Source organism: Lynx canadensis, chromosome C1, assembly GCF_007474595.2.
Source record: "Lynx canadensis isolate LIC74 chromosome C1, mLynCan4.pri.v2, whole genome shotgun sequence".
Taxonomy (NCBI): domain Eukaryota; kingdom Metazoa; phylum Chordata; class Mammalia; order Carnivora; family Felidae; genus Lynx; species Lynx canadensis.
In genome coordinates this window covers 151,079,998-151,095,641 of record NC_044310.1, presented here as the reverse complement: position 1 = coordinate 151,095,641, position 15,644 = coordinate 151,079,998, and the positions used below count along the sequence as shown (strand labels likewise).

Below are 15,644 nucleotides of genomic sequence, written 5' to 3'. Positions count from 1 at the left end.
GAATAAGACAACATGAAACGAGTCATTAGATGAGTACTTTTTAGATTGGATGTTTGGGGAAAGTCTCTTAGAAGGAGAGACATTGAGGTTAGATTTGAATGATAAGAAAATACATAATATGTTATCTAGCTGCATCTCAGTTTACTAATGTAGAGTCATTTGAGCTTCAAGAGGAATGCCGTGAAGGAAGAATGCATTTCTGCAATATTTCAGGAAATCCCCCATACCACTGAATTAAAGACTGTAACTACTATAATAGCAAACAATCCATTTAGAAGAAAATTCACACCCTTGCATATGGGTGTGAATGTTAGTTTCTTAACATTGGAATTGGCTCTACCCTAAATAGAGTTTCACGAAAGGGATGCTTTTAAATTGGTGTGCATTGCTATAACCAACTCCAAGGTTTCCTGGCCAGGTTTCTACACAAACTTATATTTTAAAACCCCTTTACATACAAGGCAAACCAAACATTTGATAATGTCAAATCAAACATCTGTGACCATATAATGCCACTGGAAAGTTAATCAAGTGGATATTTTCAAAAATTGATGTTTCAAGACCAGATGTTTTGGGTAAACTCTAGGCCATCTCTGGAATTTATGAGGCAAATTTTTCCAGATTATATCTACAATAAGATACAGTCTCTTTGGGGGCCCCAGAATCAGCTACCTTTTTAGATTTCCTTTGGCTAAGAGCTCTGCCCTCCTAAAGCTACTCCAGGCTGACAAACTCAGAAAAGGATGGCAGGGGGTACATTTGACTACTATTCTGTGCAGCTCCCTCAGCAGACATCGCTGGTAGACCCCAGCACTCCCTTCTTCTGAGTTAAGAATCCGTATCAACACAATGTTCAGACAGCCACTAGTAAATGGTGAGCCTTGACACAGAAGGTGAGGTCTATTTTCCATGTCATAAACAGAATCTGTACATAACTGATAGCCTGTGCATCAAACTTCTAGAAACAATGTGAAGATTTTAAACATTTTCCCTGGCAATGACCCAACAGCTTTTCCAACTCGTTACATTTTATTTAGACTTTCACTGGCTATAGCTTGTACCTCCCATATATTTATGATGCTTTGTTTTCATTTGTTGCCCCTCCAATTCACATTCTTTACTATTTTTCACTATTTTAGAACTAATCCCTTACTGGTCTTTAGTATTTTAACTAATTAATCAGTTAATTAATTAATGTATATATATATATGTATGTGTGTGTGTGTGTGTATATATATATATATATATATATATATATATATATGAGGGAGAGAGAGAATTTAAGCAGACTGTGCTCAGTGTGGAGCCCAACATGGAACTGGATCCCACAACCCTGGGATCATGACCTGAGCCAAAATCAAGAGTCAGGCTCTCAACTGACTGAGCCACCCAGGCACCCCTATTCTTTACTATTTTAAAACTAATCTTTTAGTTTCTGGTGTCCTGATTACATACCCATACACTAACTTTGGATTTATTTTTATCTTTTCTGTTGCACCTGTGTTTCTTAATTGCCTGCCATGTACATGATCCCATGCCAAATCATCTTTTATCAGCTCAGTGAATGATAGTATCTTGCAGGAACAACCTAATTAAACTTTTAGGGAACATAATACTTCAATTTTTTATATTGTTATAATTTACACATGACACTAGTCTTTGTACTTGTCTGTTTAAACTATTATATGGCCCATGGGCTGCTTACAAGGTTTAGTTCTCCTTTCTGTAGTAAATATGGCTGTCTTGAATCAAAGCCCAAAACAGAGGTGAGAGCCAGAGATGGGCCATTCAGCTTTGCTCATCAGCACTGATAATTTACTTTTACTACAAACTTCCCCTCAGCCTTCAGGAAAACAATGGCATCCTGCACATTTTAATATAAATTTTCTATCTATGAGTGGTTTAGTTTGGAGGTAAATTATTTAAGAAACAAGTTTTCCTAATGTGAAGTTATGTAGGTGTGAGACCTGGCCAGTGCCTATCTCAAGTTTTGTGTCTCTACATTGTTTCTGTTATGACATAAATTTTGCCACTAGCCACAGGGCCTGGAATACACAGTTAGGGTCTTATTCTGTCATAAAAAAAATGTGGATAATCTAGATCCATATGATAGCTCCATGATGTCAAGGAAGCCAAGACCTTTCTCTCTCTTATCTGCCCTCTTAGTATTTGGTTTCTGTTATCCAGGTCAAAGAGAGTTTTTTTTTTTTTTTTTTTCAAATTTCAACTGTCACATGCTCATTTTAGATGGAAGAAAGAAGATGGAAAAGACAAAGTGCAAAATGGCCACTATCTGATACTTGAGCTTTTCTAGAAATTCTACTCAACATCTTATGTCTCACTGGCCACTGGCTTGGAATGTTGTAATGTAGCTAGCATATTTTCATCTGGGATGAAATTATAGTTCTGTTCCCAGGAAGAATGGACTCTGGGTGGGAAACTAGTGTTTCTGCCACAAATGTGTAAAGAAGAGATTGAGTAAGATAGCAAAGGGTCTAGAAAAGATTAAAGAAATTGGTGGCGGGGGTGGGGTGGCTTATCACAAGTAAGAGAAGACTATTGGTAATGTCATAATAGTGTTTAGGTCTTCAAAGGGATTCCGTGTAAAAGAAGGCTTAAACTTATTTTATGACACCGAATTGAAACTAATGGAGAGAGGTGGTAGGATGAGGTGTTATTTTGTTGTTGTTTTGTTCTTGTTTTTTTAATATTACTAAAGACTTTCTCACAGTAGAACTTGTCTAAAATGGAAAAGGTTGCTTTCTGAACACATTTCCATGATTACAGGAAAGGATTATATGAAAAATTCTTTGGAGGCTATCGCCTCATTATTTTTCTTTCTATACTAAGGCCAAGTGTACATTTTTGTAACTATTTAAGATCTCTGAGTTCCAGGAGACTTACTTCAGTGAAGCTGTGAAAAAAAAAAAAAAAGAAACACTGAATTTTTTTTTTTTCTCAATGCAGATTTTGGAATTACAGATGCAAAGTATAATGGAAAAGAAAATGAAAATCAAGAGAAGTATCGCAAAGTATTACAAGGAAAACCCATCGTTAATAAATTTCCTCTGCAAAAACTGCGGTGTGGTAGCCTGCTCTGGGGAAGACATCCATGTAATTGAGAAGATGCACCATGTCAACATGACACCAATATTCAAGTAGGTCCGGGAACACTGAATTTTTAGTTTCTGTATAAGAAGTGAAGTAGGTTGTACTCTGCGTGTTCTTCCGAAATGGTACAAATGAGGTTCATTATTTTTCAGAACTTCTCCTCCTTTAGCCCCCATATTCTATCCCTATTTCAAATGTGACTTTTTCAAATATATTGCACTGAGGCACGGGGGGAGAAGGGAGAGCCCCAGAGCCATTTTGGTCCAAGGTGCATCAGTCTGGTGTGTAGTCATATTTGTTCTCAAATTTTTGGACAACTTAAGTCTAGTTAAAATAATCTACAGACTTAAAGAGTCCACCAAAAGCAACATGGCCCTTGAGAGATGTATGCGGAAAGGGAGCGTCTACCTGATGATCTGTGGGGGCAGGAAGGAGAGGGGGATAAGGTGTGGGATATGCATGCAGGTGGCTGAGCTTCAGGTCCAACAGCATGTACCCATAATTTGCATATTTGTCTGTTGCAAATTCTCAGGTATGTTTTTACTCCTTGATAATTTTAGGGAACTCTACATTGTGAGAGAAAACAAAGCTCTACGAAAGAAGTTTGTAGACTATCAAACAAATGGCGAGATTATCTGCAAAATATGTGGCCAAGTGAGTAAAGTGCTGTGAGCTTATGTTTACTTTGACCACAGGGAATTCTTAATTGGATGTGCATGTAATTTTTCCCCTCGCTCTCTTTTGTTTTCTAGGCTTGGGGAACGATGATGGTGCACAAAGGCTTAGATTTTCCTTGTCTCAAAATAAAGAATTTTGTAGTGGTTTTCAAAAATAATTCACCGAAGAAACAATACAAAAAGTGGGTGGAATTACCGATCACGTTTCCTGATCTTGACTATTCAGAATATTGTTTGTTAAGTGATGAGGACTAACATTCGATTTGAGACTCTTTAAAAAATATTATCATCTTAACATTTACTTTGATTTTGATGAGTGTTTTTACTATACTACAGAACTGATGTGAGGATTAATAAAGTCATTGCCTTACTCGGTGTTGAGCTGCATGGAGGAAGATAATGTATTATGCTTTCAAGTATCTATCTTGTTGTTGGGCAGGGGTAAAGAACACCTAGCAGTAATACGCATTAGTATGGAGCATTACGGGACTGTGGAAAGAATGCTAGCATATAAAGGAGGCATCCAAGGTACCACTATCAGTCCTGTCACACTAATCCTCACGATGAAATTAACCAAATCAGTTCATCTTTCTGAACCAGTGTCCTTATTCGTGAAATCGTCATAGTATTATTTACCTTTGCTTTCATTAGCTTTCTACTGCTACACAACAAATTAGCACAAACTTAGTGGCTTAAAACAACAGTCCTTTATTATTACACATGCTCTGTAGGTCAGAGGCCTGGACAGGGTCCTCTGCACAGGGTCTCAGAGACTGAAATCAAGTTATGAAACAAGTGATGTTTTTCATCTGGGTGTACTGGATGAACATTGAATCACTTCCAAGCTCTTTCAAGTTGTTGGCTATCATTTCCTTGAAGATGAAGATGGGGATTCCTGTCTTCTTGCTAGCTGTCCACTGGGGATCACTCTGAACAGGTAGGGCTGCCCTCTTTATGTGACTTGCTCATAGACCTTTTATAGCACAGCTATTTGCTTCTTCAAAGCCAGCAGGACAATCTCTCTCTTGTCTGCTAAGATAAAATCTGAACTGTAATCACAGGAGTGACTATCTCATATTCATAGATCCTGCCCACACTCAAAGTTCAGGGATTTTGAGGGCATATACACCAGCAGACAGAAATCTTGGAGGCCGTCTAAGAATTCTGCCTCTCATACCACTTGCTCAGCTTTTGTGAGTAAGTGATATATTTATTCATATGAAAAGCACTTTGAAAAATATTAAAGCACCATAAAAGGCAAGGTACTATGAAGAAGCAGCATCAGGTAGCTTAAGTCTTATTTTTTCAGCTTTCCCTCCATAAACACAGGAATGGTGGCTAAGTCCAGACTATTTATTAATACTTGTAAGATTACCTATGTCAGTAGAGATGTCTAGGGTTCACAAAGGATGTTAGCAGGGAGCAGATGCTTGATGTTATTAGAGAAAATATCTACCTCCACTTGTCCCTGACACCAGGTAGAAGGGTAACCTCTCCATGACTGTGATATTTTCAGTTTTTCTGAAGTAAGTATGATTATTTGGAGATAGGCACAAGGTGCAGCATTCAGAACATTCTCACAGTAGACAAGCAACCTCTTTTGCCATGGAAGAGCCACATGATTGAGACTGATTCACAATTGACCGTTTTAACCCACACTTACTCAGATGATCTGCTGCATGGAAAGTGTTACCTTCTGTGACTAAAGAGAAACAAAATGTTGGAGGGAATGAGAAAGAAAATTCTTCTGTGGTTTTGATGAATTAATTAAATTGAGTCTAACATTAGCTTTTCTTAATAAGAACCAAGCAAAGATGAATATTAACCAATGAGAGCTCTTGGGACAAAGAAGATTGTGGTTTTCTTAAAATACTTTTAAAACCTCCAGCTGACTCCATTTAAAGTACTGCTGTCTTCTAGAACATTTTGGAAACTATGCAGGAAACCAAATGCATAAAATAGCTAAATGTACTACTGTAACATATGTAGACTGTTTTTGAGGTGTCAACAAATATCAGGTTTTTTCATCTGTGTTTTCCAGTAATTTTTTTTTTCAATAAAGAAGTGTTATCTTTACCTCAAAGTTTTGAAATACGTGTTCCAAATAGTATAAAACTTAATATGTGATGGTACCTGAAAACTCAAATTATGATGCATGTAATAATTGTAGCATTTTGATTGATCGTTACCGAACAGTTTAATACTTAGAGTATTTGGATATCATTTACAGGATAGCCTCATGACATGTAGATATCAACCTGGAGTTGGAAGGCCTAGGCCTAGTTTTAGTCCCCATGAAACCTTCAGTTACTTGGGACACTGTGGGCAACCTCATCTCACAGGTGCTGTGTTTCCTCTCCTGGAAAATGAGAGACTGGATTGAATGGTATTAAAGGTCTCTTACAAGTCTAGCATTACCATACTCTATGCTTCTGGCTCCCTGGTTGCTTTCATTTTAAGACGTTGTCTCATGACTTGTGGTAATATCAGCTGTGGGCTAAATACCTGGCAGGCCTATGACACATTTGAAAGTAACTCATATCTGCTAAAGGGCAGTTGTGGGGGTCTCACAGGAAAGGTCCATTGGCTGGAGTCCTGTATCTCAAAGTGGGTTGGAAAGGCCTGAAAGTGTCAGGAGATTTTAGAGCACGCATTCCTAAGCCAGTAGATCAGTGACCAACTTTGTGGGTAAGAGATGTCAAGGTCTTATACCAAAAGTTTGAGATCACTTGAGACGCTATGAAATTAAAATACAATAATTTACAGTTCATACAAACATTTGAATGTAAGGCATTGAGGCAGCACGTAAGTGAATAAGAAATGGTTGCTCAAAGGACCATGAGTACACGTCACAAGCAGTTGTTGAAAGCATAAAACACTGCAATTTAATATCTCAGAGTGTTTGTTATGCCTTAGGGAAAAGAAGGCTTCTGGTGGTATTTTCAATTCAGTGGAACATCAAGCCAAAGAGGATTTAAAGTTTCCCATCATTGTTGCTTTTAAGATGTGAAGAATTCGAACACACTTATGTGCAGATGGGAAAGAATAATAAAGAGGGAGAGAATAGTAAATTGCTTGTTGGGTGTTATTGATAAATCCTGACAAATGATGCTGCTACAGTCTTTTCTGGGCACCCTGATCCTTTCTCAACAGTGCGTCTTTACACGCTTTCTCCCTTCTTCGCTATCTCTCCAGCTGACATCCTTTATGTTCCACACAGATGAAACCCATGTGGCACTTCCCAGCATCTAGCACAGTTCCCGTTTTCGGAACTAGAATGTTGGGATGAGCACTGGGTGTTGTATGTAAGTGATGAATCACAGGACTCTATCCCCAAAACGAAAAGCACACTGTATACACTGTATGTTAGCCAACTTGACAATAAATTATATTTAAAAAAATAAATAAATAAATAAATAAATAAAAGGAAGCAGATTAGGAAAAAAAAAAAAAAAAAAAAGAAGAACTAGAATGGAAAGAACATGCAGGGGGAATAATATTCACTCACCCTGAGCATAACAAAGTGCTTGTTTCCAAAGCCTGATAAACAATTACATTAGTCACCGCAGTAAAGTAAAAAAAATAAAACAAAAAACCAAGAAAATTATTTCATTTCCTTCTAAGAGTTATAAAGTTAATTTGAAATAACCATGAAATAACCATAAGCTTCTTCAGTCTCCTTCAGTTTGTGAATTTCTCCTTAATTTGTCATACTAGATATAGAATTTTACATCTTTGTTTTTGTGGGGGAGAGCATGGACTGAGATATAATTGGGTTTGGATCCTCAGTAGCTTTGTGACTTGGGCAAGTCACTTGATCTTTCTGAGACTATAGTTAGTACCAACCTTGAGGGACTGTCATGAGAATTTGGATATTGTATGGAACATACCTAGCATTTGGCATTTAGTAGGAATTAATGTATAGAACATACTAGTGAGAGTGGCCAGAAAAGCAACAATAGTTGTAATAGAACAGCTGTAGGAATAGCATAAAAATAGTAAATTTTAGATTTATGTTTGATAATAAGTAGGTTACCTACAGGACTAGAGTTCCCACATCCAACATTTAGCCTAGAGGGCTTATCCAAGAGCTAAGTGGTAGCTGTAATGAAACATGATTGCTCTGAATGTGCTATTCATTGTCAGTGGAGGGAAGATTTAGTGTCCATATCTGTAGGCCAACAGAAAAACAGGTTTCAGCATGAACACAAAGATCAGCACTGATTTATTAAGTGGTTATAGGACTTCACTAGGTCTATTATGTAGGTACAATTTTAATGAGATCCCGTCTTTATCTTCAAGAATAATGTGACAGTGTTGCTGTATTGACCTGCCCAACAATTGCAAGAGAGAGGGGTTGTAGCATGTCAACAGTAATTTTTGTCCAACACGAATGATGATTGTCTTTTATTTGTTTCTAAATCCTTAAACTTTTTAGTCGGAGCATATGAAATATAAAATACACATGGAAAGCACTGCAGATATTTTTTGTAATTTTTAGATATTTTCCACACAGAGTATTACCAAGTTCTTCTTTACATAAATTAATCATCCCAGAAGCATCTCATTTGAAGATGAAATTGGCTGTGAGTCCTATTAGTTCATAATTTTAAAATCCAAATTAAAGACCAGATCCTCGGTGGGACTATGGGAAGAGAAACAGACCTTATAGGAAGTAATATTTAACCATGCAGTTGGAATACATTTGGGCCACTATTTAAGTTGAATATGTTTGATGAAGTATATTAGTTTTTACGTACTAATTTCATAAATGGACTTGATTTTGACACGAAAAAATTGTATTTAATTCAGTTGTATGTATAAAATAATACTGAACCAAAGATGAGCATTTTTTCAACTTAAGTATTTCCTTCAAATACTGTCTTCTGCTGTCTCTTACGAAGCTTGTACTTTAAACACGTAGCATGAATGGACTGTTGGATGGTTAGTTCCTTCATTTTGATTCACTTAACAGGTCATAACAGTGATCATAACTCATCAAGCTGTAAGGATTTGTATAATACTAAAATGCCCAAAACAACTGATTTAGTGTTGTTTTGGACTGGACAGGGTTGCCCACCTGAGATTAATATCACTTCAGTACCGCACCAATGTTTCTATTGCTAAATTTACTTTTTTTCTTTGCATTTTACCCAGGTTTATAATTTCATGACTTTGCACAATTTATACCAATAACTGTGATAACCTGTTGAGTTCACAGTTGCAACTTTCAAAGGATTGATCTCATTTGACAAGTGTATCTCAAATCTTGTGATGTTTCTTGTGTTTACTTAGACTAAATGGCTTATTCTATTGAAAGCTACTAACCTCATGGTGATAGCTCACTTAAGGCCCTAGATTTTGTAATGAACAACTTGGTTCAGTGTTTTATTGTTATCACTCATTTATTTTGGGATAAAATGCAATCCTCAAATGACTAACTGCAAGAAACAAACAAAAACCTGTCATTCCATGTAAAACATGGTGTTCCATGCAAGAGAAGAAAAAGAAGAGAAAATGAAGGTAAAAAGGGAATAGATAGAAGCCAAATGAAATAGAAGCAAAGAAATTAAAAAGACAGCCACATGATAACACATAGACAAAGAAATAAGAACAGAAGAAGAAAAAATAAATTTAACTGAGGGATATTCATACATCTAATAAATGACCAGTTGTTTCTTTTCTACTCATCAAATAATTTTAAGTCTTCCTATTTGTAAGGTACTATATTTTAGGCACTGAAAGTAAAATATGGATCTTGCTCAAGAGATTTTTTTTTTTTTTATCCAGTGGTGAGGATCTTTTACTCAATAGTGAGTAAAATGAGGATCTTGCTTTTAGGATTCACTTACAGAGATTAGCCATGTATGTAAATATCAGTACGGAAGACAATGACCAATGCCACAAGAGAAGGGAAGGAGAGATTACTTCCAACAGGGATGGAAGATAGAAGACTGCATTGGATTGTGGAGTGTCCAGGAGATTTTTTCAAGTCCTATTTAGAGTTTTCCCATCTTGGGAGTGGGAGAGTTGAAGATGGATCGTACATAGAAATAAGAAAAAGGAGAACACCTGATAATCCATAAAAGAAAATTTTACTATCAAATATGGTTAGAAAAAGAAAATTCACTCTAACTGTATTTAAAATAAAATATTTTTGGTTTAAAGCATATAAGTTTGAAATATCTTGTAGATAAACATGCCATTTGACTTAAAATATTACTAAACTTTGTTTACCCAAGTAATTATAAAACAGTTAAACTAATTTTAATAAGGTTCAACTCCACAATAAGGGATTCAAGAAAGAAAGAAACCAGTGAAAAAAGATGCCAGCTTCTGATGTAACAGTCATGGGAAGAGGTCAAGACTTCTCTAGATGGAGGGGCGCCTGGGTGGCTTGGTCGGTTAAGCGTCCACAGAATCTGAAACAGGCTCCAGGCTCAGGTCATGATCTCACGGTCCATGAGTTCGAGTCCCACGTCGGGCTCTGTGCTGACAGCTCAGAGCCTGGAGCCTGTTTCAGATTCTGTGTCTCCCTCTCTCTCTGCCCCTCCCCTGTTCATGCTCTGTCTCTCTCTGTCTCAAAAATAAATAAACGTTTAAAAAATTAAAAAAAAAAAGACTTCTCTAGATGGAGACAGGAGTGGGAGAAAGATTGTGAGATGCCTGTGCTCTGGTCACATCCATCCTTTTCAAAAGATGCCTTGAGACCCAATCTTATTTTTCCAACATTATCCTGGATAAAGGCCTCAGCAACTGGCCTAGCAGTCATTCTCTGGCCCAGGTAAGGTCACTACCTCGTAATCATCTGAGGGATAGAATACCTAAACAAGCATAGTTTTGTCTGGAACAGATGGAAGGATGGCTAGTTTGGTACATTGTACATCTTTGGTCACAATATCCAATGATTAGAATACTTTAAGAAAAGTTTTAAAATATGCTTTGGAATGAGTGCTCAATCTGATTGCACCGTGTGGTTAGGCTAAGGAAAGCATAGACCAAGTGTTCCTGATAGATAGTCTTCAACAAAGAGTGATTTTCAGGAGGTGAAGAAATGAATGTAATAGCCCAGACGATCCTTAAACTGGTATTGTGGGGGAAAAAAAATGAGGAGGAGAAATTTTTGAAAGGGGATCCAAGGTTTCAAACCTGTCTACGGGCTGAGGAGTAAGAGCTGTGAAACAGGGAGAGATTCAAGACTCAAAGGGAGAGAGGAGGGCATAACTGGTGTTACAAAATGCATGGGAAGAAGGAAGTGGATGAAATAAAGAGCAGAGGAAAAGATGAGGATAGTTGCCTCTGCTGCTGCTGAAGCAGGGGGAAAAAAGAAAATTTGAAAAAAGATACAGTTTAATGTAAAGGTAAAAAAGCAGAAGGCTGATGGAGTTTTTCTACTGGCTTCAATCACTGGGCTACCTACCGAGTTGGGTTTTGAATTTGAGGATGGGCATGGGGAAGTAAGGAAAGCAATAAAGATTTTTAACATGCTTCGATGAATGCAAAGTGACTGATCAGAAACTGAGTAAGAAGATTACCGTGCAGTAGTGGGACTGGCTGATTTAGAAATAACAAATATAGAACTAATCGTTTAATAAATACTAATGTGCAGGATACTGGACTAAGTTTTCTTGTATTTATCCTTTGATATGTAAAAGAAAAAAAACAGACTGTTTAAAGGTTTGATGGACTCAAAAAGTTTTAAAATGTTATGGTCATCCAAATAAAGCTGGTCTTGTTTGTGACTTCTCTCAGCACAATACTGTATTTAGAAGAACCCCAACATCAACATCTCTTCAAAACTCCTCAGAAATTACCTTCCTGAAATCCTGTGTTATCCCCTCTGAAATCCCCTACTTTCCTCCCAGATTCCTCCTCTTATAATGTAAATCAACATGATTTTACTTGTTTATTTCTTTTCCCCCCTCTGTTCATTTACCCTTGGTTTTATGGAAGCTTGAACCACAAACGGTGTTTTCCACCTTCCCTATGCATTGGGAAATGAGGAATTTTTTTGTGAATATTCATATTAGCATGTTTTTAGTCTCTGAAATAATGGAAAATAACAGTGCCTGTTACCAATTTATTATCTTTCATCTCCAAATTCAACTTTTTTTTTTATCTGGTCTCTAAACACACAGCTGGGCCCTTCAAGTATTTTTGCTTTGCCAGCTGGCATTGACATTAAACTTTGCCTGTAGAGGGTTCTGGAGAAACAACACAGAAAGGAAAGGTTTTGCTTCCTGGTTCTGGTGCACTTGCTTTTGGCAAGCTTTTGCAAGTGTGGGTAGCTTCTCCAGTATACAGTTCCTGTAGGACACGTGGCTTTCTCGGGCACCCAGGTCTTGATGGCAGCCAGCCGTACGCAGTGGCCAGCAGTATCTCCTTAGGAGCTTTGTGTACAGTGTCCCCATGAATCCCTCCCCATGAATAGCTTTCCTTGGGACCCAGATGGCACATTTCCAGCGAGCTCCAAAAGGCAGACTTTCAGCGAGTTCCAGCGGCCCCTTGGCAAATTCTTTGCTTTCAATAACCTACAGTTGCTTTCTCCAATAAGGTCTGAATCTCATGCTTGGTTATCTATCTCAGCCACAAGGGAAGCAGCTGCTTCATGTCTCTGTTATTTCCGTATTCTCTAGAGTTCTTTTTACTTCTTATTAATTAATTTTCTGTTACTCCAATCCCATTATAGTTAATAACTATTTATATTAATAATAATTATTATTAATTAAATAATAATTAAATAATAATAACTAATAATTAAATAGTTATTTATTTAAATTTCACCTGTGGTTTCTCTCACCAGACTAGACTCACTCATGCAATCATGTCTAAAGAAATATGGGAGTTAGTTCACAAGAAGTTACAGTGCTTAAATATCAAGTTACTCTTATGTGTAGACATTGTATTTTACACAGGAAATGACTCAAATGCTTCTGACCAATTCTTTAACCAAATAATTTAGAAACAAGACAGAATATATTTTATAATTAGCTACTTTCATTTTCTAAATCCCAACCATCAGTTCTATAATGCCAATAGCTGAACCCAAAATTCCCATCTTACATGAAAGACCACATAATGGACATTGAGAGGATTAAATGAGAAAATGTCTGTATACTAGATTTGTTAAATGATTTAAAACTCTCAGAGAACTACTTTTGTTTTAGAACCCCCTAATGTGTGTTTATTTTTGAAAATGAGACCTTCTTATAGTTCCATTGATAATGAATCAAAGAAATAGCTAAACCGTTTTTGCATAAAACAGGATCAGTTAGAAGGAACTAAAGACGAAGGGAGAAAATGTTGGAGAGAGGGAGTCTCAGGAGCAAAGCAGGAGGCTACAGCCCAAGTAGAAATTACCAGTGGAAATTCCATCCTCATTGTCCCAAAGCACCAGTGAATATGCTACTTCCATACTTCAGTTGGTATTATTTGGCATCAGGGCAGTCTGGCAGGGCAATATGGAAACAGCGAAGAGAAAGCACACACACACACACAAGGAAAAGTGGCTACAGAGAATTCCAGATAACAAATGTTTAACACATTTTACGGTGACTGGCACAAAGAAAACATTTAATAAATATTAATTTCTTTCTCTAATTTGAAGTATAAGATGTAATCTCTGACCTTGGGGCATCAACAAATTGACGGAGTGTTCCATGATTGTAGACACAAAATAATCAGAAAAAATACGAGTATACAATAATCACGTGGATACAAATTACAGGTATTTTAGAACTGAGAAAAGCTTCTGAATTAGAGTGAGTAAGAAATTTGAACAATGCTCTGTATATATTAGATGTTCATATTTCACAATAATTTAAAAGGGAAGAAGAGTAGGAAGAATGCTTTAAATGAAGGTAATAAGGAAGAAGGAAGAAGAAAAAGGAACATGTTTTGCATATCTATTGGAATACCAAACTGAATCTGGGTTTGACTGGGTAACCAATATGAAGTCATTCTAGTTTTTTGAGCAGTAGAGTGACAGGTAGGAAAGACGATCTGCGAGGAGTTAGCAGGCTAAATCATACTGAAGAGAGAAAAATTGGAAGGAAAAAGATCAAGGAAGTTGGAGCCATTGAGTCTGAGATGATGAACATCTGGACTTGGTCATTGGCAGTGAGAGTGGAAGCAATGAGTGATGCTGGAAGATGTCGAAATAAAATCACGAGCTGGAAAAATTGTGACTGATACGGACTTGATGGCAATAAACAAAATAAATACAAAAGTACAGCACAGTTGGTGATAGAACCAAATACAAGAAATTTCTTTAGGTTACCTTCTTTTTGCTCTCAGTATGACTCATAATTCTGCTTGGTCGTCATCTAATTCCACATGCGGTCATATTCCTGGCATACAGAATAACTCTTTTATTTCACCCAAGAACTTGCTCACTGGGCCCCAGCTGTTTTCTAATCCACCCACACTGATCACTGAGCTGTGGTGGATACAATTCCCTTGTCCTGAAGAAAAGGTTTAAAATGAGTCAGAATTTCTTGATTTGTGAATAAATCAAACATTTTTATTTCCCAGAGGCTCTGGTTCCCAAGAACTTCCTACATCCATTCCCAGTCTACCAATGGGGGCAAACTGGTTATATGACTCAGGTGCCGTCTTGGCCTCTCAAGAACTAAATAAAGTGCTTTGAGGCTGCCTTTCTAAGTAGGCGAAGGAAGTGAGTTTCTGAAAATGGGGAGAGTTCTGCACTCCTGATTCTGTGGTCCTTTCCAATAATGCTCTGTCTTAGGCTGTGGCCTGAGATAATGACCCTTTTTTCAGACTTTAAAATTAGTCTACACCAGCTCTGTGCAATGAAACTATAGTTTGAAACAGATAACTAATTTAAAGTTTGCCAAAAGCTACATTTAAAAAGTTAAAAGAAACAGGTGACATTAATTTTAATAATGTATTTTGACTCAATATAGTTATATTACATTGACATATTATCAATATAAAAATTATTAATAATATATGTCATATCTTTCCTGTCAAGTCTCTTAATATTTGATCTGTGTTTTATACTTTTAGCACATCTCAATTTGGACTTGCCAAATTTTCTTGTTTTTTTCATTTTTTTAATGTTTATTTATTTCTGAGAGAGGGTGAGAGAAAGAAGGAGAGAGAGAGAGAGAGAGAGGGAATGAGCGGAGGAGAGGCAGAGACAGATGGAGGCATAGAATCCGAAGCAGGCTCCAGGATCTGATATGTCAGCCCAGAGCCTGATGCGGAGCTTGAACTCACAAGCTGTGAGATCATGACCTGAGCTGAAGTCAGATGCTTAACCGGCTGAGCCGCCCAGGCGTCCCAAAGCAAACTTTATGCCCACCGTGGTCGAACTCACAACCTCATGCTCTACCGACTGAGCTAGCCGGGCTCCTAGGACTGGCCACGTTTCCAAGTGGTCAATAGACACCTGTAGCTAGATGAATAGTGCAATTCTAGACATTTTAGTTTTTAAGATAGATATAGAGAAAACACAGTTTAAACGTGAAGTTCCAATTTTCTTCTTGCAAGTTATTACCTAACTTCGAATTCTCTTACTTTCTGTTAATTCTCTGAGGTCTTCTTATCTCTAAAGTTGTGCATATATTTATATATGATAAAACAATGACTTGTGAGAATACATAATAAACACCTTGGCTGTCTGCCCAGATCCCCTCCTCAGGGCCAAGGCACCCATCCCCCTGGGCCTGGGAATATGGCTGCTGACAGCTCATAGCTGCCTCCCTCTGTGGGTATCACCCTAAGCTATGGGAAACTGCCTTTCCTAGGATTATGTCTTCTTGGCAGTGGCCTGAACCAAATGACATACTGATGAGGAAACACAAGCCTGTCCCCCTTTACTCCATTTGGAAC

The 15,644-nt window shown here is 37.3% G+C and overlaps 1 protein-coding gene across 2 annotated transcripts in view; it reads left to right on the top strand.

Moving 5' to 3' along the window:
* Window positions 1-5,864, top strand: part of IFIH1 (interferon induced with helicase C domain 1) — a 56,199-nt gene extending 50,335 nt beyond the window's left edge. For both annotated transcript variants that reach the window (XM_030326888.2, XM_030326887.2), the window contains 3 exons: window positions 2,968-3,158; window positions 3,672-3,765; window positions 3,864-5,864. In XM_030326888.2, coding sequence (XP_030182748.1) covers window positions 2,968-3,158; window positions 3,672-3,765; window positions 3,864-4,043 — 465 coding nt within the window. In that variant the 3' untranslated portion in view covers window positions 4,044-5,864. The remainder of the gene's footprint in view (window positions 1-2,967; window positions 3,159-3,671; window positions 3,766-3,863) is intronic.
* Window positions 5,865-15,644: the final 9,780 nt, after the last annotated feature.